The 27764-nt window shown below is 41.4% G+C and overlaps 1 protein-coding gene across 9 annotated transcripts in view; it reads left to right on the top strand.

Moving 5' to 3' along the window:
• sbf2 (SET binding factor 2) overlaps nucleotides 1–25431 on the top strand; it is a 111142-nt gene extending 85711 nt beyond the window's left edge. For 8 of the 9 annotated variants that reach the window (XM_084356101.1, XM_084356096.1, XM_084356098.1 and 5 more), the window contains 20 exons: nucleotides 312–439; nucleotides 1026–1201; nucleotides 1302–1435; nucleotides 1957–2158; nucleotides 2594–2790; nucleotides 3006–3146; nucleotides 5012–5095; nucleotides 7818–7892; nucleotides 9478–9656; nucleotides 10675–10851; nucleotides 11282–11383; nucleotides 18548–18733; nucleotides 19757–19883; nucleotides 20311–20438; nucleotides 21602–21826; nucleotides 21912–22019; nucleotides 22127–22317; nucleotides 23230–23317; nucleotides 23396–23527; nucleotides 24086–25431. In XM_084356101.1, the coding sequence (XP_084212227.1) occupies nucleotides 312–439; nucleotides 1026–1201; nucleotides 1302–1435; nucleotides 1957–2158; nucleotides 2594–2790; nucleotides 3006–3146; nucleotides 5012–5095; nucleotides 7818–7892; nucleotides 9478–9656; nucleotides 10675–10851; nucleotides 11282–11383; nucleotides 18548–18733; nucleotides 19757–19883; nucleotides 20311–20438; nucleotides 21602–21826; nucleotides 21912–22019; nucleotides 22127–22317; nucleotides 23230–23317; nucleotides 23396–23527; nucleotides 24086–24184 (2879 nt within the window). In that variant the 3' untranslated portion in view covers nucleotides 24185–25431. The remainder of the gene's footprint in view (nucleotides 1–311; nucleotides 440–1025; nucleotides 1202–1301; nucleotides 1436–1956; nucleotides 2159–2593; nucleotides 2791–3005; nucleotides 3147–5011; nucleotides 5096–7817; nucleotides 7893–9477; nucleotides 9657–10674; nucleotides 10852–11281; nucleotides 11384–18547; nucleotides 18734–19756; nucleotides 19884–20310; nucleotides 20439–21601; nucleotides 21827–21911; nucleotides 22020–22126; nucleotides 22318–23229; nucleotides 23318–23395; nucleotides 23528–24085) is intronic. The other variant, XM_084356095.1, reaches the window with a different exon arrangement.
• The last annotated feature ends 2333 nt before the right edge of the window (nucleotides 25432–27764 follow it).

Raw genomic sequence — 27764 nt, 5'->3', positions numbered from 1 at the left:
CACTCTTCATCACTGTAATGATCTTTCTAAACCATTTAAGTTATTAGTTGGTGTGGCAAGCTGGTGGTCAAGGGATTAACATACAACATAAACTGAAACATCTCCGGTCAGCATCCAGCTTGGGATCTTTGTTGTATGTCATTCCCCATTCTGTTCCCTACTGTTAACTATCTAACCAAAGCATAAAATGGTGAAAACGTAATAAAAAAATAAGTTAATAGCAGGTGGTCCAGTGTGTTTTGTCAGTCGCCTGATGTATGATGTATTTTGTCAGTAATCTGATGCTGATCTTTGTCCCTGCATGTGTCCAGTGGGGGAGCAGGCAGTGATCAGAGCTTTCCCAGTGTCCACGCTGACCAAAGAGAAGAAGATCAGCATCCAGAACCAGCTGCAGCAGAACATGCAGGAAGGCCTGCAGCTCCGCTCTGCATCATTCCAGGTAAACACTTAAGCAGCATGATGCAGTGTGTTTTAGCTCTTCTGACCTCTATTGTAACCAACTCATAGCAGTAATGATGTAGCGTGAAGCATCATGTGTGATTCTGGCATCAACACTTGACATTACAATGAGTGTGGCACAGATTTTAGAAACCCTGCTGTCTGGTTTCATAATATGTTCTTGTTTCTTAGAATCAAAGAGAAAAGCAATTGTCAGCCAAGCATGTGTTTTTAGTCTTTAGATGTACTGCTGTAAAAGTTTTTATGGTTCATTCCTGTCTTTTTACTAACACAGATGATGAAAGTCGCCATTTTGTGGCAGAGTAGGTCACTTGGCCTATGAAGACATCTCTTTAGTTTTGTTGTGCTTCCTTACTGGATTGTGTGTGTGCATTGGAAACCTTACGTCAGCTGTTTTACCGATCTATCTTTTAGATGTAGAAGCTGCAGAACTGTTCGGGGGTAAAACAGGAGCAGTGACAAACAGACATCTCTGACCCATTGAGATTCTTCCTGCTTTTCAAGATGTTGTATCTGACTACTTGCTTGTGTCCGTAAATAATCCGTTTCACTTATATCTCTTACAGTTGATAAAGGTGGCTTTTGATGAGGAGGTGAGCTCAGAGATGGTGGAGATCTTCAGAAAGCACCTCCAGAGGATCCGCTACCCACAGTCCATCTTCACCTCCTTTGCGTTTGCAGCTGGACAAACGGCACCTCAACTCATCCTTCCAAAGCAAAAAGAAAGGAACACTGGCTTCAGGTTTGTGGTTATTGCAGTTTGCTTCTCCAAATCCTTCTTTTTTTGATTCTGAAACTGTACACAGTAACTTATGCTGCTATCTGCTTTGCATTCCTCACAGAACACTGTCCAAAACTATTGTCAAGGGAGCAAAGCGGGCCGGAAAGATCACCATGGGCCGTGGCAGCCAGACCACACTGAAGAAGAACGACAGAGGCAGCAGAATGACCTGGCACGAAGATGACGACATTTCAAGTGAGATTAATGAGGCAGAAAGGGAACAAAGGATAAAGCAAAAGATTTAAAAACACGTAAACTGACCTTCCGCGGGCAGCTCTTGACTAGCCACCGGGGATCACTGTTTATGTGATCCCTTTTAAAAAGATCTGAGATAAAAAACCATAATAACTACAACAGTAATTGTTTTTGCAGCAGAAAGCCTTTAAGCATAGTGTATTTTGTAGTTTTGATTACAGTGTATTTTGTTCTAAGCATATTGAGCATTGAAAGATCTCCAAAAAGTGTTTTTTGGTTTCATGTTTCTACATTTAGAAATCTTTGTATAAACATATGTTTTGTGTTTTTAAACAGTAAATGTGTAATTTATGACATATTTCTTTTAGTTTCATAATTTATGGTTTATTGCCTTAAATAATCCTTTATTTCAGGTTTTTCAGATTTTAGGGATATGAACGTTTCTCTTTTTCAGAATTCAACAGGTTAAAAATTTAATTGACCTTGGTATGTGTGTGTGTTTGTGTGTGTGTGTGTTTCAGTATCAGACGATGGGGAGCCGCCGCCCAGCAGTACCTTACGAGCCTCAGAGAAGTCCACCATGGAGCAGCTGGTGGAGCAGTCCTGTTTCCGTGACTACCAGCGTCTGGGCCTGGGCACCATCACTGCCAGCTCATCTCGCTCCAAGTCAGGCGAGCAGTTCAGGATCACAGCCGTGAACAGACTCTACTCCCTCTGCCGCAGGTACACTCCTCACAGGCTGGATACTTTCGGTGTTGTCCAGAAACCTGCTGATCCGTGCTGATTCCTCTAATCGCAGCACAGCAGCACTGAGGATATTTGTTTTCAGGATTTGTATCCCTGCCGGAAGCTTTGTAAGCCCCAGTATCTCAAAAGGCCAGTAGGGAGTCCTCCCTGACCTGGCAGACAGAAATTTGACTTTTCAATGGAGACAAGTCGATTCAAATTCATCCTGTTGTACAAAAACACACATGCTGTGACGAACACAGTCGTTATCCCACTCAGATCTTGACTGTAACAGACCATTTATTCAGCCGCAGCCCTTTTTATTTTGCTACAAGTGTATGAACAGTTTGCTTTGCAGTGTTTTTTTAATGGTAGACAATGTTTTTTTTCTCAATACTTTTGTGTTTGATATTTATGTTGTCTCTCCCTTAGTTACCCGGGGCTGTTGGTGGTTCCTCAGTCAGTACAGGACAGCAGTTTACACAAAGTGGCCCGCTGCTACAGACACAACCGTCTGCCCGTCGTGTGTTGGAAACATCCTCGCACGAAAGCAGTGCTGCTCCGCTCAGGAGGCTTCCACGGCAAGAGTGTGGTGGGACTGTTCAAGTCACAGAATCCCTCCTCAACAGGTGTGCATTCACAGCAGCTTGGAGTGTTAGTTTGACAGCTGCACAGTCGTTCTATATTTCTAGTTTACCTAGCTAACGTTATCTAGCTTATTTTGTTTGTAGCTTTGAAGTTTATCTCAACCACTTGTGCAGCTTTTCCTTTGAAATGTGGCGTGCAATTTAAACTGATTTTTAAATGACAGTCATGTTAATTAAATGTTGTGTTCTGCCTTTAGCTCCTGCCTCGTCCTCGGATTCATCCAGTAGTCTTGAACAAGAGAAGTACCTGCAAGCCATCCTCAACTCCATCCCCATCTACTTCAAAATGAACGGAAACAACACCCTGTCCAACCGCTCCCTCATAGGCCTCTCACCAGGTACACTGCAACATCGATCATAATGTCCAGATTTTATTTTTATTTATTTGGTGATGCTTATTTGGTGAGTCTTTAGAGCTCACTTAATGCAGTAAGCAACAATAAAGTTTGGCTTATCAAAACAGGTAAAGTACACATTTTATTGAAGGACTCATAATGGCTGAGAGTCCAGCTAAACCATACCATTGAACCAGCATTCACAGTAGCAGCTGAAACTGGAGCACCTGAATGAAATGCTGCCATCTATGTTATCTCCTGTACTTTTCAAGTCAAAGTGTCAGGCATGAGAAAGGTCTTTTAAAGCAAGACAGAGCAGAAGGCTTTGTTACCCTCACATGAGCCTCTCAAGTATGTACACATGCTTTGACCCCTAACTCATGTGACCATATGCTGTTTTCACGTCATATAGAAGTTACCATATTTACTAGTTTGTATCATGTAAATTTCAACGACAACGACATATTTAATGCGAACTTGGTTAAGTAGGAAAAGCCACCTTCAAATTATGTTGGACAAAAGATAAACTATGTTCCCAACTGTTCCTAAAATCATAAAACTGCCCAACACCATCAGCATTTTAGTTTCTAAATCCTCTCATACTCGTTGAGCTCAAATTGTATGGTAGCATTGATTGCTTGGACACAGTTACCTTAAACGATGGATTTAAGGATGTAGACACAAACAGTATTTACAAACAGTAGTTTTTACTTTTATGTGAAAAGTTGTAAAATATAATAACTCTCATATGAGATAACCGCATTACCCTGACCATAACTTAATATAATTATTTTTTGGACTTAGAGAAGGAAAAGGAATAAAAAGCCAAGCAGCAGCATCAATGAATAAAAGACGAGAAAGAAAGAATATATTAAGAAAATAAACAAACTTACAAGCGTTTTAACATTAATGCCAAGAATTTTAAGGAGAGAGGACTTCCGGTCAGCAGCATGCTTGACTGAGTAGCGTGCCATCTTCTCCAAACTTATTATAATTACACTTAACTGTTGGATTGGAGATGCATGTAGGGAGGCGATAAGCAGTGGCTGACTGTGGGCATTGAGTTCCCTCACACCAAAGCTACGTCACCTTGCTGCCTGTGCTCCCAACTGACCTGGATTTACTGTGTGATGGTCTTGGGCTCCACCGTGGGAAAAACCTCGGTTTGTTTGTAAGGGACAAGAGGCCACGTAGAGTTCATTTCTTCTGATAAAGAGAAAAACTGCAGATTTGCATTATGCAGAATTATTTTTGTTCAGACCAGCTCTGTTTTTTCTCTCATCCCTCTTCCCTTCTCTGTTTGCTCTGGTCAGCGGTTATTTTTCACCTACTTATCTCTGTGTGTGTTTGTGTACAAGTGTGTGTGTGAGAAATGGACTGTGTGGGAGAAATACTTTATCTGATATTTGGAAGGAAATTTGTACAATAAAAGGTTATGTAAGAATCACAAGACAACCTGGGGGTCACTGCCAAGCTCATCCATCTCCTCCGACTTCACCCCCTCCTGCCTGTATCCTGAGCACACTGGAAAACATACACATGCACTGGACTCAAGCTGTGTCCAGGATGCTCGCATACATACACACACATACAGACGGGTCATATTTCTTGTGTTTAAAGTGCTCAAATCAGATTAAGGGCTCTTGGATTTCAATTCTGCAGTTTTCAGTAAGTCAAAATGGAGCCAAAAGGCCGAACTTATCATTGTGATCGGTTTTGTTTCCACTTCTAGATGTAGGGAGTGCACGTCGTCTTGTTTCGTTCATGATTTGGTGCAAAACTGTATGAAAAAACACCTTCCTGAACCTGTTTCCTAATCTGACCCTCGTTGTAACTTCCTGTGTGTTATGTGAATGTTTTGTCTTCAGGCAGTGACAGGAGGACATCCAGGATACCAAAGATGACTCCTGTCCATTTAGACATCCCATTCTCAAACAGCTTTACCAGAGGAGGTGAGTGTTTTCCTCTTGTTTTCTCCTCATGTGTCTTCCTGCTGCAGGATGAAATGTGAAACACCAGACCTGTGAGTGGTTTAGCATCATCGAGTCACTGAAGGAAAATCAAAATACACATTTGATCACAGATTGGATAATAACACCTAGTTTTCCAGATTCTCTGCCCCTCTCTCCTTTGTCCACCAGGGTTACATATTCTTCCATCTTATCATAAAACAAATTGGCCAACATTTTAGAAATACGAGAAAAAGTGTCATCACAGTCTGATAAGGCACTAAAATAACACACTTTTAGATAAGAACTCCTGAAGGCACAAGTATGCAACTACGAGAGTGAGCCATAGCTTTTAGGCCGGGAGTTGTCCAAGGTGATGCCTGCGGGCTAAAGCTGGTCTGCCACAAGGTTCAGTTTGGCCAATTTCCAGTTTTGGCCAGTTTCTAGTGAAAAAAATATTTAAAAAAGATAATATTGTTTTATTTTTGTGAGGTCAAATGCTCTTTAAATGTTAAGCATCGCTGATTTTTTTTTTTTTAAGTGACCCTTTGAACAAGAAGTCAGTCAATGAAGTTATTCTTGTTGGGATCATTTAGGATTAACTTGGGATGCATCCTAACAATCCAGTACAATCAATCAATCTTTATTTGTACAGCGCCAATTCACAACAAAAGTCATCTCATGACACTTTCCAAATTGAGCAGGTCTAAACCACACTCCTTAAGACCCAACATCCCCCATTTGTGATAGTACAATATTGATATCATGGAGATACAATATTTGTTGTAAGTACTGAAGTAATAGCCTCTAATTATAACAAAATACAGCAGTGGGACAGATAAAAGTCATAAACTGTAAACGTACTTTGAGCTTTTGTACCCAAAGTGAATGTTTGAATTTGTTATATGTAATGTTAAATGTGTACATGTGTGTACTGCACATTCTGTTATACATCTATTATTTATCTAAAGTTGAAGGTTTTTATTATCTCAGTAACTTGCTTCCATGTGAACCTTTCCCTCGTGACCTGCTGTGTTCTGCATTGATCTTTACTGTAAATGTAAAATCACAGATAAAAACGGTTTGCCTGTTAAGACGACACGTCATCATGACTGTGTTGACTGGAATGTGAACTCAGTACCATCAGTACTGAGTGTCTTGTCTCATCCAGTTGTTGTGTTTGGTGTTGGTGCATGTCAGCAGTGTAAGTCACTGTGTCAGATGAAGGTCAAAGGTAAAAGCATTTCTTAAACCGACTCAGCATCTTTCTAGCTAACTGAAAAGGAAGACACGTCACTTTACACATTATTTAGAATACATGGAGAGTTTGTTCCCCTTTCTTTATCCACACAGTCCAGTCAGAGTGAGAGGGGGATTATCACTGAAACATCCTTCACCCCCTTGGAAGCAGGAGTTTCATTTTGAGCCAGATTTACTCGGAAAGTGGCGCAAATGATGTGTTATTTATCCGGGATTACTAACGTCAGAAAATATGTGATATTGTTGATTTTGATTCCAAAACATTTATTTTAGCCGGTGACAGCAGTCCCACTCCATCTGAAAAATATTGTTTATTCATTTTGAATCATAATAATAACTCAGTTGGAGGCATTAAACAAACTTTGTTAGAAATTAAAAGATGAAGTGACATAAGATGTTTCAAATACCCCAACAGAGAGAGAGTAATCTATTGCAACATCAGCTGTACTGACGCTATCTCTGCCTGCTGCTGAGGTAAAAGAAGTCATAAAAACCTATTCAGAAGAGTGCAGACATTAACTATTTGAGTTAGTTTGGCTAATACAGTGGACCTGTCTAGGTAGCTAGTTCAGTGTTGCTCTTTGTTTGAGATTTCTATAGAAGTAAGTTAAAACACTTTTGGATTTTTCTCACCACAACCCTACTTGACCCCTGTAAATCCTTTGTAATACACTGTCAGCCTGCGTTAACATGTCTCCGCCTAAAGAGAGAACAAATGACAAACTGTGGCCTCAGTCTGGTGCACCTGTTTGATACAGACGTCACATTTTTCCAGAGCTGTATGTGTCACATCTGTGCCTGATAAACTGGCACTAAACACTTTGTAAATCTGGCTCTGTCTTCACACCATCAATCATAACAACAGACAAACATTCATGCATGCTGTGACAATCATTCTCTTTGATCATTTAAAAAATAAATTTTTCATTCTGTCACTTGATGTGAACCAGTCCAATCTTTGACCCTCAGCTGTGAGGGCCCGTCTCCACATAACGTTTCTTCCCGGCAGAAAAGCGCTGACAGTTGGCTTGAGGTGCTTGTGGGGTAAGAGAAAAAAACGCTGCGAGCTTACAATGTGTATGGTGATAAAAGCACAACATTCACCAGCTGATCTGCTCCAACAAATGGGCTTTTCTGTCTCTTTTATGAGTCCAGCGATTGTGACGACCCCTTTCTGAAAAACTGTTAGATTTTCAACACAAGGCGCTCGGAGAAGCCGCACAAAAAAGACGAGGAGTTCTGTAAAAGGACGCTGGGTGCAACGTTTTTTTCAGCCGCATATGCCCTCGAGTCAGAAATGTTATGTGGACATGGGCCCTAGCTCTGCATTTGCATGACTGCTCTTCTGTGGTCAGAAATGGCTAGCAGGGTAGGAGGTGGTGATGTCTGTATGATGTTGACTTTTTTTTTTTTCATGCACCTCTCCCTGCCCTCATCTTCTCTCTCTACCTCCTGTACAAACCAGTTCTTGAGTACAGAGATAAACTATTCACTCACTCAAACCAAAAACCTGCCAGTAAGGAGAGAGTCAACCATCAAGGTATAGTCAAACTGTCTCTTTCACCCCAAGCGCTCCATTTCTAACGCATCCTCCGAAGCTTCATCCTTCTTCCCCTCTCTGTAACCTGCTTACTAACCAGGTCACGTACGCCAGTGCACTGCGCTTCAAACCCCTTACAAAGACCTTGTGAGACATAGTACTAATCATCGCTGACTTTGTGGCTGCTCTACTGGGAGCTGTGGTTTTTCACAAACCAAAGTGGCGACTCTAATGTGGCCTCATCCATTGTTAATGTGTTGGCTCAGCAGAGTCTGCTGTGGTCCGGTAAGAGCCGGGTCCAGACTGAAGAGGAAAGGAAGCTGTTTGTCATGGCAGACGAGTCATGAATCACACAAAAATGAGGCCCCTTTGGTCCTGTAGAGTAATGCACACTGCTTGAGTATTCTGTAAATGTGACTCAAAGGGAAAGGATTCAGTTAAAATGAAATAAATATCATATAATATTGTGTGTGATGACTATATCTCATATCAGGTCTGAACACGACTTGCAAGCATCAGATGTAAACAGTTACTGATTGTATCTTTGAAAAACGTCAACAGCAGCTTTCAAACTTTCAGTATAAACTTAAAGGATATGTTCACCCAAATATGAAAAGCAGTCATTATCCACTCACCTGATGCTGATGGAAAGTCAGGTGAAGTTTCTTAGTCCACAAAACATTTCTGGATCTTCACATCTTTTTCCTAAACAACTGAAGAAGATGGGGACTTGTTTGAAAAGTAAATAAACAACCAGGGGGGGGAAAAAAACATAAAATGGCTCCATACAGCTCGTCTCGTGTCATCCAAGCCTCCAGACGCCCCAAGATCCCAAATTGATTTGAAAAGATGTCATTTACACCCTTTTTTTTAAGCTGAAATATTCACTCGGGGTTGTAAATGACGTGGCTGTAAAGAGCCAGTTTATTTTCCTGCTGTTGTTTTTTACTTTTTAAAACAAGCCCCCATCCGCTTCAGTTGTTTATAAAAATACTGCACATCTGTTTTGCTGTGAAGCTCCAGAAATGTTTTGTGGACTACGACATGGCAAGACAATGACTGAATTTTTATTTCTGGGTGAACTTGTGCTTTAAGTTGTGACCCGCAAGGATTCTTAGACATCTGAATGTAATGTAATTTGGACAAAGGCTCTTGTATAACCGCCCCAGTTCAGAAGCTGACATTAGTAGCATTTTGACAGCCATGCAAATGCAACTGAAAATGATTACTGTGAAAAATCATGTCCTTCCTGATAGTGATTCACGCAGTTTGGAAGGTATTGCATGTTGGTTTTCAGGGAAATGGCTTCTAGACTTGTTGACTTGCTTAGAAAATTCCGACAACTTCTGCTTCTAATATCTCCACACATCTGATCCGCCGAGGCCACTGCTTTGTTGGTGGACTGAAAGAATGAAGGTTTTTACATAATCTCTGTTGTACTGCTGTGCATGTAAACCCTGTTCGCATGTCGTGTCTTTTTCATCATTCAGTCTTAGTTTGTTTGACAGCATGTGTACATCAGTGGCGTTTCGAACCGGCCAGCTCCTGCGTGTGTGACTTTTTGTTTGTGTCTGTGTGTTTGCAGGCATGTGGGCTAGCCTGCGCTCCAGCAGCAGACTCGGCCATCACCCAGCGACAGTAGACGTGGGCTCCAGACTGGCAGGGAAGGATCTGGCGCCCCCTGCAGGTAGCAACAGTCTGCAGGCTCAGCTCCTGAAACAGCAAGCTGCCTTCTACGTCTTTGGAGAAAAGTCACATTTAAGGGTGAGAAAGAAATGAAAGCTGCTCTCAGGGGGCTGAGAGGACATTTTGTTACCGTATGAATTATTGTTTGAAATGTACACTCAGTGGCCACTTTATCAGGTTCACCTGTACAACTAATCCATCACAACTGCCATAAAGTCTACTTTTCTGATGCCTTTAGTATTGAGTTTTTGTTGACACTGTCATAGCAATGTTAATTAAATTAGTTTTAGCACCAAGGTCATACTTGGTGAAATATATCTGCATTATATTCAGAGGTGTTTTCTAATATTCTGTCCTACCATGTGCTTTAAATGGAAAGGAAAAAAAATAAAATAAACACATCTGGATATAAAGTATTTCAGTACAACACCATCTTGATCTTTGACCTCATTTAATTGACACATTTCAGACAATTTCACCAAACGTTGAACATTGTAAACTTTGTAAAAGTAGGATTAATGGCACAGATTTTCGATCGAACTACAAAAGATCATACATTTGTACATAATAGTTGCCACTGCCGAGTGTATATTCAACTTTCAAGTGCACATTCTAATGTACAGAAATGAAGCTGTGTTTGTTATAGATTAAGGGATGTAACCAGCAATTTTTTCTCATTTATTTTTTATAATGTTAAACCTTGGCAGAGGTATGCACTCTACTGATTGCCATTCTAGTTTTTATATCGTTTTCAGTAAAAACACAATGCAGAAAATTACAAAAAAAAATTGTCACTGAAACACTTTCGTCTGATTGAAGTGGTGTCGAGCAGAGTGACAGTTCTGACATCTGTACGATACAAGTGCAACTCAGACTTGTCTAGCACAATGAACACTAAGTTGCACTGAAGATCTTTTATCTGCCAAAGCAGCATCAGAGATCTCAGCAGTGCTCCCTCAACTGATTAGTTATGTAAGTGATTAATGAAAGACAGGCTTCGAAAATAAGCGGTTATACAAGTCTTAGTCATTTACTAATGAGGTGTTGGTAAACAATGCCATGGCACAGCTTCTCACACTGCTCTTTCTTTTGACAGGGCCTCAGAGTGGACTCCTCTCTGAACTGTGAACTGGTGCCGGTGGACTTTGCAGACACGCGGCAGGTGAAAGCCTCTTTTAAAAAGCTGCTGAGAGCCTGCGCTCCCAGTGCCACCTCGTCCGACTCGGAGGACTCCTTCCTCAAAGCCATGGAGGACTCTGAATGGCTGCTGCAGGTACACAAACACACAAACAACCCTGTTTTTTTTACAAATATCTCAGAGTCAGACTCTAAAGACTGTGTGAGAACGACCCAGCAGTCAGCTCTTACTGCTCATCCTGTGTATCAGATTCACATAATGAATAAATCCACTCTGAAGCCATTTTCCCAAGGGAACCAGATTCACATCGATGGGACAGCAGCAGAGCTCTTATCATGCTGGTTATCTGATTGACCCCCTGCAGCCTTTGTCCTTACATTGAACATATCGTAGACTGTCCAACAGTGTTCTCTGTGGGAAACCCTTCACAGCCAACAAGCAGTGCTCAGAAAGTAATTTACCAGTAACCCAAACATGGTAATGTACTTACAGAGAAGAATAATTGTGTGTGTGTGTGCCTATGTGTGTACATGTGTTCACATGCACATATGTTGATCTCCCACAGCTTCACAAGATCCTGCAGCTGGCACTGATTCTGGTGGAGCTTCTGGACACCGGCTCATCTGTTCTTCTCAGTCTGGAGGACGGCTGGGACATTACAACACAAGTGAGAAAAATGCATAAATGCATATGTAAATAAATGGCAGACAACAAATGTGAAGATGAGGTTGAGTAGAGGTTAACCGTGGGTCATATTATGCTTTTTGGGTTTTTCCTGTCCTTTATTATGTTACAGAGCATTTTTTGTACATGTAAAGGGACTGCAAAGTGAAAAAGCCTCGCCCACAGAAACACTGCTCCTGCACTACCTGAGACGCCTGGTTCAGAGTCGTGCCTTTACTTCCGTAACCTACGTGTGTCACTATGTAACAGCCGTTATATAAATATATTTTTTTATATATATTTATCATAAAATATTTACACTCTAGTCAGTCAGCAGACATACAGTTGCGACTGCTGTAGAGGCGTTTTTTTAGATCACACTACCTTGCTCAGCATGACCCACCCTACTCTGCCTCTGATTGGATACAACCTGCCCGTTAAGTAATGCATATGTTCAACTCTCACCAAAGATTGAACAGAGGCAAGATGTTTCACTTCATAGCTAAAACAGAGCATTCATGACACAGTGTGAAAAGGGATGCTGCAGCAATGCACCATATGAGAAAAATTGTGTGTTTCTTTTTTAAATTAAAGTATGTAAACCTATTCTACTAGGACCCCCAAATAAAACTATGAACCTGAAAATTAGCACAGGATGACCTCTTTAAGTTTCCATTAGCCTGTTTTTCTGCAATATTTAGGTAGGTGTTTAAAAACGCCTGAAGGGTAATACAGGAAATTAAAACAAAGAACAAATCTAACAAAGTACTTCAGGTTTTACACTTGGCAGAAGTGGAAAATCTTAATAAAGACAAAAGACAACTTGGTGCTGTAAATGACTGAGAATGGAGGAGACATATAATTCCCATCATGCCGCCTCTGCACCTGAAAGCCCATAAACAAAGGAATAAGAAAGAGGAAGTTAAGCGTGTGTAACCACAACTTTCCTGGTACGAGTCCAGCTGGGGGTCTTTGTTACATTTCACACCACAGGGAATAAAAACAACCACATTAATTCATTAAAATAAAGTACCAACCTGAGTGGGAAGCAGCATGACGTGTTCCACGATGTATCAGAGTTCCTGGCACTCAATTAGTTTTGTGATTCTGTCTCGTCTTCTTGAATATATGTAATGGAGGACGCACTGATTCACCTCGCATTTTTCTAAACTTAACAAGTAAGCTTGAGCCCTGTGCCACATTTTAATGAAAGCGTAACTTGCACATTGGTGCAAGATCGAATTGTAAGAATCTTTTTATTGTCCATTAACCTTTATCAACGTTTTTTTAACATTATTTTTTATGTTGAAAATGAGCACACAAGAACAACTCCACAATAAACCACATTTAAAAAGCCCAACAAAGGTAAAAAGAAAAAAAATGAATACATTATTAAAACCAAAAAGATGTAAATAGGATCCAGGTGCAGCCTGAATACATCAGATAAAGAGTGCTTTGTTTATAGACATCTGTTTAGTTTGACTGTTGGTGTCACTGTACTGAAACTGTTCAGAGAGCTGCCCCAGGGATGTAAACACATTTATAGTGAAAACCATGTGACAGAGGCCTCTGCTAAATTCTTAAGTAAATAGGAAATTATATTAAATATACTCAGATCAATAAGAGACAGACATCACATTGTTAGGATTTTATCTTTGTCTAATCCATAATCTTATTGGCCCAGTTATTTATCAATACTCTTACAGGTTCTTTTTCATCAGTTGGGTTTCTTTAATTATGATAAAAAACAATGAATTCAAATTAAATTGACTCATACTTTAAACATAACTACAAATGGTTTCCAGAGCATCACAGTCAAGTGCAAACATTCACTAACATCTCACTGGAAACAAATCTAAAATATCAGTAAAATAAATCATTGAGCCTGGATGATACTCGACTGATGGGGCCTATACCAATATCAGGGAGCAACAAAATGTGATATATTGCTGATATACACACATCCTTTGCAATTATACCTCAAAGATACGTATTGTAAGCCGGTTAAACAATAACCTTTATTGTCTAAAATGAAATTTCAAGATTTCTATCAAACTAAGATAAACAATTAAGCTACCTACAGACAGGTTTTGCTTTAGCTTGATCATAAAAATTTAGCTATTTAGCGCAGCCATAGATTACAGAAAAACGCGGTAGAGATCTCTCACCATAGTTCTCACCATTATCAAGGTGCTGTGAAGACACACTGATGCACTGCACCTACGTCAGGCCAACTGTTATATTGCATCATCAGAGAAAGCTTCACTTTAACATACCGCAAAGACCACAGCCGACGGCCAACAAGCTCATACACTCTGCACCTGCATGAAAGGAAATACCTCAATATATATACCATCGATATAGCATTGCAGCATTTTTAACACCACTCTCAGTAATATAGCCGCTTCTAATTGAAAATATGTCTGATAAAAGGTTTCAAATGGCACTGGTGAAGAGGCAGAGGAGAAAAACAAGGGGGGAACGTGCTAAATGGGTAAAATCATACATAAGACAGCGACAGGCTCAGGGTGCTTTCCCTTTCTTTTTCCGTTTCTCTTCTCATGCACTGATCCGTTTACCTGAACAGCCAATCAGAGTGATTTCTCTCAACCAGCCGCCACAGATTCTACGTGCTGAATCAGCCAAAAAGCCTCCAACTCGAGCCACTGATGCTCACTGACAGCCCTGACCATGCTCAACAGATGACCAGTGTCAAATATTGAGATTGAATGTAGAAATAACTAAATGTACTCATTAAATGTGATTTTAGATGTTGACAACAATATTTTAATGTATTTTCCAGACACCCGAACTGCTCTTTTGAATGGTCCTGTTTTCCCTGCTCATCTTCTAATCCGTTCTGTCACTGGTGAACCGATCACGCAGAGCGAGATAATAAAAACGCCTTACGTCACTGATTTGTTCTGATTTCAGTCACGAAACTTCACGGTTTTGATTTTGAAGCATGTAAACAACAGATCAGATTAGATCCTGATCAGTTGTCAGTATCCATTTGCTGTTGAATTCAGCGTTCCATCGCATGTCTGCTCTCTGAGCTCATATTTTCCACGTTGACCTGTTTTTTTTTTGTTTTTTTTAGGCGCACATGTTTGTGTTGCAAGCGCGTGTCTTTCAAATGTGTTTACAGGATTTGTAAAACCCTGGGCTGCTGTTTAAAAGCACACTTTGTGGATCCCTTATGCCAGGCACGTGTTCAGCCCGGAGCATCTCTCTCCACGGGCCACCGGCTCCATCACGCCAGGTCGTGCTCAGCCCGCGCAAGCAAATGGGCTCCATATGCTCTGGCTCTCCTGCCTCTGTCCACGGTCCATAGACACCCAGCAGACAGGATGCAGAACCATCCTGGCTTTCTTTCTAAACCCTGTTTTCTGTTTCTCATCCTCTGTCTCTGCCTCCACTCTCCTCTCTCATGCCGTGCTTCTTTCTTAAATCCACTCCCCCGTCTGTTGTTGTCTCACAATAATCTGTGGAGCTTATTCTAGTGCCGGGGTTGCAGGGGGCTTTCTCTACCACTCAGGGGTGGATGTTCTTTTAAACCCTGTGGGGAAGCCATGAACTGTTTTTCTCGCCCATTCCACACGCGTCAGGGCTCATTACTTGTGTTGGAGGAGACACGGGCAGGGAAGCAGGCCAAGCGATCTGCATGTGTAGACAAGTGGTTCTCAACTGGTGTTTTGCAGAGTGAGCTCAAGTGTGCCTGAAGACAATTTCTGCAATGTTATATAAATGTAATTGACAGCAGATAATCAGTGTAACGTTCTGTTGGAAGACGAGTCATCGTTGGATCGTTATGTTCGGCTTTTCAAGGGCTATAAAGCAATGTGTGCTGAATCATAATCATGCACGACAAACTGAAACGACTCTGCACAGTGGTGGTGAAACAGCTGACGTGTCCTCGTCCTTTAGTGGTAGACAGTAGATAAAATGTATTACATTTCTGCCAAAAATGTCTTTTTTAAATGGTTCTGTAGGAGATATACTAATAATAAATGTAATTTATTAATCACTGGCGATTAATAAAACACTCGTTAATGGGGCACCACCTCCAATGTTTTGTCTATTTGAATAATCCGGAGGTAATTAATCAAATCCGACTAAACAAGGTTAACTTGTATCAATTCTAATCAATTTCAGATCAATTTATTCAATCTCATAAATTAATTAGTGAATTCTACACAGATCCATCGGTTCTCCACATTAAAAACAAACCTGCACAGACAACGACATACGGTTAAATAGGTTTATTTACTATAAAATGGAATAAATGAAATGGCAATTTATATGAACAACAAAAGTTAACAGACAATGTGGAAACTATAATGATCAAATTAATGGGGTTATGTGAAGATATAGGCTACGATTCGGGTGAGGTAGTTAATCAAATATTACGAGAGTAATTTTTACGATGTCACGTGGGTGGCGCTCTCATTCTGATGTCGGATGAAGAGCGCTGTGCGTCTGGCACTCAGCTGATGGCAATCTTGGCTCAATGCCCAGCGGGGTGGCGCCGCTCGGGATCATTGGGGCTGGATGGTCTTAGCTTGGCACAAAGTCTTTCTGTTGTTGCAACCCGTTTGCACGGATTGTTGAGGCAGCCAGCTACTGCAAGTCTTTATCACTGAGGATGGTCTTAATAAAGATGTTCTTCTTCGTTGCAGAGTGGTGGTTCTTTAAGCTCTGATTCGTGAATTAATTCAATTACTTGAATAAAATAACGAAAGGATGACTGCTGGCCAGGCAAATCTTCTGTGGTTACTTAAGACAAGATAACTTAAACTGAATTCACTTCCACTGAATAAGGTCGTGATACTTAACGATATATTTAAAAGAATCAAAAATGAAAGCACTACATCCTCAGTACAAGCAGTACATCCTCTAAGTGCTTTCATTTTTGATTCTTTTATACACTACCGCAGACTATAAAAATGAGAAAAAGATCAACACGTGGTTGATTCTGCAGAGATCGCTGTCTTCGAGCGTGTTGCAAAGTAAAGAATAAAGTAAAGTGTAAAGTAAAGAGAGTAAGAGGCTAAGATTGGGCGTGAGTGGTGTCTGCCTTTTTGTTGTCCCGTCCGGTAGGCGGAACCAAACGGCGGCTGACAGCGTTCACGCTTTAAATGATATTATAAGCCTAAACTCGCGGACTTAATTAAACTAAACGATCGTTTTTAATGTTTCAAGATCGTGTTTCACCTTTTACACAATTTCACCATAGCAAAATATGTGGACTTAGTCTAACAATGAAATAACATGACATGATTAAAATCACTGAACACTTAAAAGGAATTAAAACTGGATCAAAAGTAAAAACACACTTGAATATACCGTAGAACTGGTAGAATTGATCACTTATACGTATTCCTCCTAGTTCTAGCTTAATACTTGTTAAAAACAAAACATATCAGAGACATTTACTGGTGATAACAATAAACATATTAAACAGAATATTTCTTAAACAGCTCGTCCAACTGTACCAGGACTCACCATCAGGAGGCGCTTTGGTTCCACCAAACACAAGACACATTCAAACATTAAACTTGATTTCAGTCAAATTTCATCACAGAGAAACGGGAAAAAGATCAGTTTTATGAACTTCTTTTACTGACTTAAGAGGGTGAGATCCTGACTTAATGGTTAATTAGAAATGGTCTGAAATCTGGAGGAATACAGAGACCATTTGAGTGGAATGTCCCACAGGTAGTGAAGCCAGATGTGTCGTAAATAACAAAAGACAAAGCAAGAACATAGAACAACAAGTCAGAAGGTGTCTGGTGTCCTTCTCACTCTAAAAAAAATAGTGTGTAGATTGGAAGTTAGAGAGAAAGAGGGAGAGACACAGGGAGAGAGCGCCATCAGACGTGTTACCTAATTTTCAATTGTAAAGACATTGGTATTAACAGTCCTGATCACCAAATAGTTGCTGTCACTCCTGAAGTGGAGAGAGTAGGTGGCTCCATGCTCACTCAGACTGACCTGTGAGAGAAGAATTTATATGTTTGGAGGGGAAAGAAATGGGAGTTTATGTTGTAAATTAATTAAAAGTGTCCTCATCTGAAGGCTTTATGGTCAGAGACACACTGTCCTCTCTGCCAGGAGATACGGTGGCAGACTGGAAGGCGCCTTCTTTCTATCAATAGTCTTCTTGCAGATGGAAACAGTTTACAAGAATAAACAGGCCTCAACACCAAGAGGCAGAGGCGATAGGCATGTACAGTTCAAACACAGAAAAATCCGTAATATTATTCAAGATAAGGGTGCGTTTCATTTTGTCGCCTGTCAATGGCAGCAATACCCCCTTTTAGCACCAAAATTAGTGTGTATATGCAGTTTTTTAAAACGTAGGTTAAGCCGCTAAAAATATGCGCCTTTCCTGTTTCCAGAAGACGATTTTGCCTCACGTTTTTTATAACATCTTTTACTTCAGTCTTTCTTTCAAATTCAGCACAGCCTGAACGATGTCCGAACGCTGCTGGAACAGAGATGGATTGAAGAGTATTAACAAGGCAGTACATGCATAGCATCACGCCTGAAAATTAGCGCCCCCCAGAGGGGTTGTGCTTCCATCGCAGCTGATCTGAGCTGGAGCCAGTGAACACCCCTGACTACTGCAGTGTCAATTCACATTAAAGACAAAAGCCAGATGTTGGAGGGTTTTTTGTACGGTGTGAAGAAAGAAGTGGGCAAACTAGCTAGCCGGTCTGTTGTTTGCTATTGTAAAGAACAACTCCCATGATCCCACGCTACTTCACAACGTTATCGAAATCCCTTTAGTGTTGTTGTTTTGACTGGGTGGCAAAAATGACCTGTTGTGCGTTTAAACTCATTATCAGAACTGCTTCCCATAAATTAGTTTTCCAAGAATCTTCATATCAATGTTTTTATTGGGTTTTCAAAGCTAGAAATGTGACAGTAGCACAAATACAACATCAGACAAGACGTTGTCATTGGTCAGGTTAGTTGTTCACTTGTTTAATGTAAATGAAAACAAAAACATTTTTCTTTAATTCTCAAAATGTAGGACACAACTTTTTCATCAACACATTTCCTGAACAATATCGAGCCAGCGCTCTTTTCCTGGAGGAGCAGTATTTTTAATTGACTGAACTGAGCTGTGAGGAATCTCCTTCTTCTTCTCTTCTCTCTGCAGGTGGTGTCTCTGGTGCAGCTGCTGAGCGATCCTTTCTACCGGACTCTGGAGGGTTTTCAGGTGCTGCTGGAGAAAGAGTGGCTGTCGTTCGGCCACAAGTTCAGCCAGCGGAGCAACCTGAGTCCCAGCAGCCAGGGCAGCGGCTTCACGCCCATCTTCCTGCAGTTCCTGGACTGTGTGCACCAGGTGAGGTTTTACACTGTCACAGGTGCTCTGTGCAGTCGAGCAACTCTGCCCTCCCGCTACGTGACTTCCCTCCACTTTCCCTCCGTGGCTAAACACTTCTCATGCCGTCTTCATGAAGTCATCACATTCCTCAAAAGCATACAGGCAAGAGAGCGAAGAAGGCGTGAAATTCAGCTGTCATTATCTATACATTTGGTTTAGTTTTGCACTTCCCGACACTGGACGTGTAATTTCGACAGCGTATTGCACCAGAGAGTTTGCAGGGAGGCTGCTGCCCAGATGGTCTGTGAACCCAGTGCTCAGCGCCGAGCTGCCTGTGCTCGCGTGTTTCAGCATCTCTTCACATTGCAGTGCGTGTTTAGAGCTGCATGTGGAAAATTGCAGTTTTGGGGATTGAGAGTCTCTGGGAAGGGTTTGGGTCTGCTTCAGGATTTCACTGAGGGTGGGGGAGTCATGAATGAAACTCGTACAGCTGAGGTCCAGAGAGCTGTGTCCGCTCTGAAATGCTAACTGCAGAGAATTTCGTGGGTTTTTTTGCATCCCCTGGGGTCGCGCAGATCCACTCCCATACACTTACATCAACACATAGTTTCTGCATTTGTCTTTTGAAACTGTAGGCTTGGCAGCTAAGACAGTTTGGCGGGGGTCCTGGGGTCTGGAGAGCTATAAACAGGGGTGGTGGGGGGGTTCGGACTAGAGCTGAAAATAGAAGTGCCTCATCTCCAAAACAGCTGTTGTTTTTGCCAATAGACCCAGGTGGCCTCAAATATTCAACACTTCTCTGTCGTTGGAACCTCACACCACTGGACGGGAACAATGGAGCTGCAGTCCTGCTGGCTCAGTCGGGATTGTGTCTGGCGGTGATGATACCACTGACCTTTGCCCCCACAAGAACAGGAGAGGCTCTTTCCTGTTTCTGATCAGTCATTTGGTCATGAGGACACGATCCAGCTGTCAACCACACACACTCTGACCTTCTCTCTCTCTCCGACTGTCTTCATCCATCTTTTCATGTCTCTGCAGATTTTGGAGCAACATCCTCTGGAGTTTGAGTTTAATCAGTATTATCTGAAGTTCCTGGCCTATCACCACATCTCTAACCGCTTCAAGAACTTCCTGTTGGACTCAGACTATGAGCGCCTGGAGCATGGTCAGTGTCCTCCACTTTAATCCAGGGGGGATTGTTTTATATAATGACCTCTTTTTATACAGAGGAAATGCTGCACTACTTTTATATAACCAGGCACATTTTAGAAAGACTACTGTGCCAAAATAAGCACTTAATCTAAGTTATCTCTTTTCTTTTAAAATGTCAGTTTAAGTGACAAAAAGTAAAGAGTTCCCAAAATTAATTGATGTTTCCTTCACTGAACCAACAGCAGAAGCCTGAAAAAATACTGAAAATACTCACCAGATATTTTCCTATTTATGTTTGGGCTCATTATCGATAAGTGATGCTGGGTTTGAACCAGCTATCCAGCCAAACCTCCCCTTAAATCCTATAATATAGGAAGGCTTTTTGTTGAATTACAGCTTTTCTGTGCAGCTCAACAGCTTCTCCTCTTTGTTTCTTCCAGGCTTGTTGTTCGAGGATAAAGGTGATAAGCAGGCCCGCAGAGGCATCTGCATCTGGGATTGCATCAACAGGATGCACAGGAGGAGTCCCATCTTCTTCAACTACCTGTACAGCCCCTCAGAGAGCGATGTGAGTGTTTCAGTCCGACTGCTTACAGCCGATTCATGCAGCTCTCACACGGAGGAGCGGTCGTCTGGTTGAACTCGTTTTTAACTGCTAATTTTTCTACTGTGCTGTTATTAATACTAAAAGATTTTAAAAAATGAACTCTTAATATATGAAACCAGTCTTTTGGTTGTGATTATGAACATGAACATTGGTAATGTTCTGCACCACGGTACTAAAGTTTTAACATCTTAGGACTCAACCCAAATTACCAGTCAGTGTCTGTCACAGCTGTTAACAGGTTTAGCTAACGTTACATATTGACATATTACATATTCAGCTCCTGATTAATCTTCAGGTATTGATCAAATATTGAGTGTTGGTGCGAACTACATGTCTAGGTTTCATGTGACCCAGTGAGATTTTTTTTAATTTATTATACTATTTTTAATCCCACAATGGGGAAATGGGGAAAGATAGTGTAGAAAGGCGTGTAGAAGGCACACAAAATCTTTGTTTTGCCGTTTGTCAAACTAGGTTATTAATAATTTCTATATTATTATCATTAATTAGCTACAGCAGATAAAATCTACCATGCGGCTGACTAAAGACTGAGCTGTCTGGTGGTGTTTCAGAGAAATCAGTTGGCGGATCTGGCATAAGACAGAGGAGCTGTCGTACCATTACTGCTGTTTTGATTTCGTCTATTTTTCATTGTTCAGTAAAGAATCCAAAGGGCATTTTTTACTTAATGTATGATCAAATTAGAGTTGAAGAATCAGGAGATCACGTTGAGTCTCTGGAGTTTTTATCGTGTGATTACAGTTATTTTATTTTCTGATCGTTTAGGAATGCCTACGTGTTCTTCCAGTTTCCTGACAGTGAAGTTCCTTGTTATTGGTTTCAGAATTGTTTGCTCGATGTTGATGATCTCTGATGTTTCCTGATGTACAAATCAATGAGAGGATCCTGTTTCTGTATTTTGAGGACTCATGTGCCGTCAGCCACAATGCTGACCTTCTAGCGGCTCTCTGTAGAGTCTAGGGACGGATTAAGCTTGTTGGAAATCCACCTTGCACATTTTAATTTCACATTATTGCACAATATTTAACCCTTTTTTACTGTAATTACACAATAGACACCATCAGCTTACATCTGATCCTTATTAAAATGATTCTGTATTGCAGGCGGTCCTGAAGCCCTCTATCAGCATCCCCAGCCTGAACAAATGGGACTTCTTCATGGACGAGACTCTGTCCACAGGGCCGTGTTACGACTGGAGGACGATGGCTGTGAGGTCGGACAGCTCAGAGGAAGTGGACACCCTCTCCAACAGTAAGAGGAGGATCGTGTGGCCGTGTTACAGCAGCGTGAGCCGCGCCCAGCCCGATGCCATCACCAAGCTGCTCGCTGTAAGAAGTTTGTTGCTTTGATTTGAAGTTTCATCCTGTTTGTTTTTGTGTCGTGTGTCACATCTGTCATCTTTGTCGGCTGCAGGACATCGAGAAGCTGGAGGGCGAGCTGCACCAGGCCCCTGAGAAATGGCAGACGACTCTGGATAGAGTCCGGATCAGCATTCAGGAAGACCTCGCGCAAGAAGGAAATGTGCGTCCCAAAGGAATAGTGATGACATGTCACGTACCTCATGTTGTAAAACTGTTTTGTAGTATGTGTTTTTCCCACTCAGACGATGGTATCTTGTGTGTTCGCAGCTCCGTAAACAGTCGGTGACACTCTCAGGCCTCATTCCCACGTCCAGCCTGCAGGCCTTCCAGCGCCGCTCCATGCTGCACCTGCCAGACGGCGGGCTGGGCGAAGACCGCAGCACCACCACGGCCAACGGGATCAACCGCCGCGCTGCAACACTTTACAACCAATTCACCCCCAAGAGCGAGGAGAACAGGTGGGTCGTGAACTTCCTGAGCGCCGGAACAAATATTCACATTTGATTCTCTTAAAGCTGCTGCAGAGGGGCCGGTCCAGTTTTGGAAGATGAGTCAGCGCTGTGGTATGCTGTGTGTCATGTTTGTGAGGATTGTCTGTACTCTGTTAAACTCACACTGGGTGTGTAATTTTACAATTACTGCGAGGTTAAAGTACAGTCTCTTGGCTCCAATATCTGGATATTTTCCTCCGAGATGGACAAATAATGAATAAAATCGACTTTTATGCGAATCGTTTCTTATTTCCTCTTCGTGGTTTGACAGACGAAAGTTTTAACAGATGAAATGGGTCAGAAACACTCAACGTTCAATAAAGTGTCGTGAAGCTTTCAACCATTAGTCCATTGTATCTGCTTGTCATGTTGTCCATAAATCATATTGTAAAACTCACTGTTTCTACTAAATAGTCAGTAATACTAAATTTCTCTCCTTTATTGTCCTTAAATACAGCGATATATTAGTGTTACTGATGATAACTCACATCATTTTCTCTGTTTTTGTCTTTGTGGACATAAAAAGTCAGAACTGATCATTCAGACATGGTGCTTTAGATGTAAATGGGTTCCACAGCTTTGAGAAAGCTGAAATATGAGAGCAGAGACCCTTGAAGGAAGATATATATACCCAGTTTTGGCCTCTTTACATAACGGGAACACAATGTCCAAACATAGTGTACATATGTTGAAACAGGCCTGTCGGACTTTGTATTGTTCTTTCTGCTTTGTTTGCAACAGATGCAGAGATAAGCTCCACCTGATTTTGATCAAGAATAAAAAGTCGAAAAAATAATAAAGATGATGAGGAATATTGTTCATGTAACTCAAAAGGTGCAGAGACATAACATCCAATGTGAATGCACCTTTATTTCTCAGGTCCTACGAGGGGATCCTGTACAAACGTGGAGCGCTGCTGAAAGGCTGGAAGCCTCGCTGGTTTGTCTTGGACATCACAAAACATCAGGTGAGCGAGTTTAAGACGCACTGAAACCTTCACCTGAGTGACAGACGGGCTGCAGGTTTAACGTTCATGTCTTCACAGCTGAGGTACTACGACACCGGGGAGGACACAAACTGCAGAGGCCACATCGATCTGGCCGAGGTGGAGTCGGTGGTGGTCGCCGCCCCGACTATAGGAGCTCCCAAACACATCAGTGAAAAGGCTTTCTTTGACGTGAGTACATCAGTCTGCTCTCACATGCTCATGTATGAGTGAACGTACAGAATCAGTTTTGATGGACTGCTGCCACATTTTTTAATATTGTTAAGAGTTGTTTTGCTTTTTAAAAAAAGCATCCTGAAAATTACTTGCATGTGAAATGTGGTGTAATTCCTTTAAAACCGCAACATTACCACTTTGGGTTATGTTTTTATGTTTGGTCCTGTTTTACTGAGGTGTTTACTGCTGCTGTGGGGCAGTGTAGATTGTAGTCCTAAAACTGGGAAATCACTTAGCATTTTTGCACATTCAGTTCCCTCATCTCAAAGTCTGAGTTTTTTTAACTGGTTTTCGGTTAAATGCCTGAAATTATGTCTGTGGTTACCACAGGCTTAAGATATTTAAATTTTTTGTTCTACCACATAAAATACATCATTAAATGCCCCACAATTTATTTCTAACGCGCTTACGTTTCCCCCCCAGGACAGTGACCTGTTGTATTTTGTTGCACATTGAAGTGTGTGTCCATCCTCCTGTTCACATTTAACCCTCGTTGTCTGATATCTTCTCCAGCTGAAGACCAGCAAGCGAGTCTACAACTTCTGCGCCTCAGACGCTTCCAGTGCTCAGCTGTGGATAGACAAGATCCAGAACTGCATCTCTGACGCCTGAGCTGCGAAACCTCAGAGACTGAGATGACGGCGTGGACGTTAGAGGTGGCGTCAGGTGGTTGAGAGCAGAGACGTGACATGAGCTCGACTCGGCTTTCAGATGTCTTAAATTCGGGGACCACAGTGAACAAAGTGCCTGGTGTCGGAGGACGAATCCTCTCCGCCTGTTACTTAGCGGCCGTCGTCACTCTGCTTCAGTCGAACACTCGTCTCTGCTGTCAGCTCCCTCCTCCGTGCCTCCAACAGGGATGAAGCGAAGATAAGCTGATGTTCTAGGGGACTGCACTACCAAGGAAATGTTATCCTACTTAAGCTGTACATAGATCAAAGCAATATCACTGGCCATTCAAACTGTGGGTTCAATTTTAGCCTAAAACTAGAAAATAGCCTATAAAAGAATTTCTATCAGATATTTTACTACGAGGAGAGGTTATTGCTGCTTAAAGAAACGTATGAACCGCCAAAAACTCAGAGATTTAATGCACAACACGAGAAAGCAATTTGTTTGCACTTCGCTCTAAAGTATGCACTCCTTATCAGATATAGATTTTCTAACAGATGCAGACGGCGAGGCTAAAGGCATTACTTTACAATGTACATACAGCGTTTCCTCGACAGTTTAAATAAGAAGAATTTGCACAGTGAGTTCAAAAGATTTACCTGACATGTTTTTTCTATTTAAATAAGCGACGTTTTCTCTATTTTGTTGAATGTTTGTTGACTTCTGGATAACACGTTTGTCTCATGTAATGTAAATTATTATTATTTTTTATTAAAAGTGTAACTGTGTCTGTGTGGTGGCTTCATGTGTTTCTGTAAATACCAGTGTGACATTTCATTTTATATACTGTATGTACTGAACATGAGTATACTTTTCTAACCTTCAGCCTAATGTGACCAACAAGTCATTTTTTTTAATGTGTCGTAACTGGTGCAAAAAAAAAAAAAACCTGAGTGGCCTGTTCCCTGTTTGTGATGAAGCGTTGCTCTGGCAGGCTCTGTGTCTTTTAAGGGCTTTTAAAAAAGAAGTAAATGGATATATCATGTAGGACGTTGTGGTTTTCAGAGATCCTCGTCTCGTCTGTTCTGTTTGTGCAACCGTATACAGTTTCATTAAAAAATAAAAGAACACGAATGAAACTATTCAAAGATGTCAGAGGCGTTTTTTTTTGTTTGTTACTGTATCTTTGTACCATGTTTTGTGGTGACACTAATTTTTTGGAAATAAACCAAACATACTTGAAATTATCTGTTTGTGTTTCCTGTGAATATCGAACGTTTTCCTCATTAATTGTGCTGCTGAAGTTTTCCGATTCTTTAGTGAAAGTAGAAATACCAGAATGTGAAAGTACGCTATTGTTCCTATTGATAGTTTTATTATTTCACATTATTACTGATTAGTGGATCATTTGCGAGCTAAGCTACTGAAATTTAGAAATGTGTGATTATTGTTGCTCACTCATGCTATTTATTTACAATCATTACCAACAGTAAGAAAATCTATCAGAAGACTCTTAAAACGTACTCAAGATCTCTTAATTTAATCACAATGCATAAATGTTTTGACATAGTTGTGTAGTTGTTCTACAGCAACAACAACAACTTCATGCCCTTTTGACCCAGTTAATTTTCCTGCAGTCATGACATTTTAAAGGTGTGTAGCTGAGATCAAAATCTAGACCGAGCTTGAAAGTGGCTGTAGTTTAACTTATGAGCACTGAATACTCATGTAATTATTAATGGTAATGACTTCTGTACGGAACCGAAAAAGACCTGTAAAAAATGTTTCTACTGAATAAAAAAAAAAAACAACTCTCAGTTCCACACAGAACTTTTTTGTTTTGTTTTCCAGAACATTAAAAAATGAGGAAATGTAGAAGGACAAAACAAAACAGTTTTTTTTCCCCACCATTTCACGAGTCAGTCACTTCAGTACCGCTGAGCAGTCACGGGTCGGAACATGAACATGTTGATTTGCGACTTGTCTGGTGTGATCCCATCACAGGATGGTCTTTCCAAACACGGCTCAGGTTGATTTGCTGTTCAGTAGATTTTGTGGATATTTAATACATCCAAAAGTCTAAAGTGTCTAAATCTCAGATTTTCCTAACGAGGGCCCCTGAGCCCCGCTTCAAAGTACTGCTCTGTAAATGACTGCCTCTTTGAGGCGCCTGATTTGGAGGGTAGTCAGCTAACTGACAGAACATGGTAGCTATCAGTGTGTTAATCAGTGACATGTCTCAATAACAACATGTGGTAGATATTTCCTGTTCTTTAAGGAAGAATTGTGATTCATTTGGTGATCCTTTATTGTTTCATCTGGCGCCATCAGAACGTCCAAACTAGATTTGTTTCATCCAAATACCTGCAAAAAAAACTAATGGCATTCCCATCAGCTTCAGCTGTACTTGGTGTTCAGTGCCATATGCTAACAAGCTAAGCTAAGTGAGTAGCATGGTGACATTAGCACTGAGCCCAAAGTGCTGTTGCTCCATTGCCACTAATATGGCGTGTTCGCTCGACATACAGTTCAATGTGACTGGTGAAAAAAAAATCATAAAGATGAATTTAAAAACTGATCATAGCTGTTTGTGCTTTTTTGTTTTTATTTTTTGTGAGGTAACAGTGCTCTTCCAGTATATTTGATTCCTAATCATTAATTATTTTACATTTCCAGCAGGTTGACTGACACTCAACGCAGGATGTCAGTCAGTTAGGGGAACGCTGGATCTTTGGATTTTCATCAGCAGTACAACGGTGGGTGTTGGCACCATTCTTCTTCAGTTTTACTCCTCCAGGGTTAAAAGTTTGGGCCCCCCGCTGTAGACTCGTCGTCTCGTCACAGGATACAGGAAGGAAATTTAGACCATTTGTAATTGCCATGTTTTTCTGGCCTCTTACAAACACACCGTCTCTATTAAAGATTTTCTGTCAATGAAAGGTAATCAGACACTGCTGCAACTCATGTTTTTTTTGCTTGGAGCCAACAACAGGGCCTGGAGAAGATGATGATGGGTGTCTCGGTTGCCAGCATTGAATATGGGACTGGGCAGGAGCCCCAGCTCTGAGTCTGAGGCGCCTGGGTGGCGGATCTGAACGTGACTCCTGTGGTCACAGAAAGGTTTGTCTCTGAGAGAAAGCTGAGGGTCAGAAGAAGAGCACAGGGGGCTTTTTAGCGGAGGGAGGGGTTGGGAGAACGATCAGTTCGATCTCCCAGCTGGCTCGTACTGGCAGCAGGTGCAGAGCTGCAGCAGGCAAACATCTGGGCAGAGCCTCTGGCAGTCTTCTCCATATTTAGCCTCTTGCTTTGGGTACGGAGATTAGGACCCCTGCCCAGGAATAGAGGGATGAAGCGGAAGTTATCCAGCAGGATTGTGAGGAATGGCATGATAGGAATAATTTCCTCCTCAGGCAGGAATGGCAGTTTTACTCGCGAGCCATTTCACTCAATCATACAGCATTCCTCTGACTGGATCCAGATTCAGTTTGCTGTGATAAAGTGTTCTGAGATGAAAGATGTTCAGTTTTGCGTTACCCTGACGTGAGTTGGACTATATAACTGCCCCCACGAGTGGTTTCTT

This window comes from Pagrus pagrus (assembly GCF_965226575.1).
Source record: "Pagrus pagrus genome assembly, chromosome: 1".
NCBI lineage: Eukaryota > Metazoa > Chordata > Actinopteri > Spariformes > Sparidae > Pagrus > Pagrus pagrus.
Note: the sequence above shows the minus strand (reverse complement) of the source record. Positions and strands in the feature narration are given on the sequence as shown.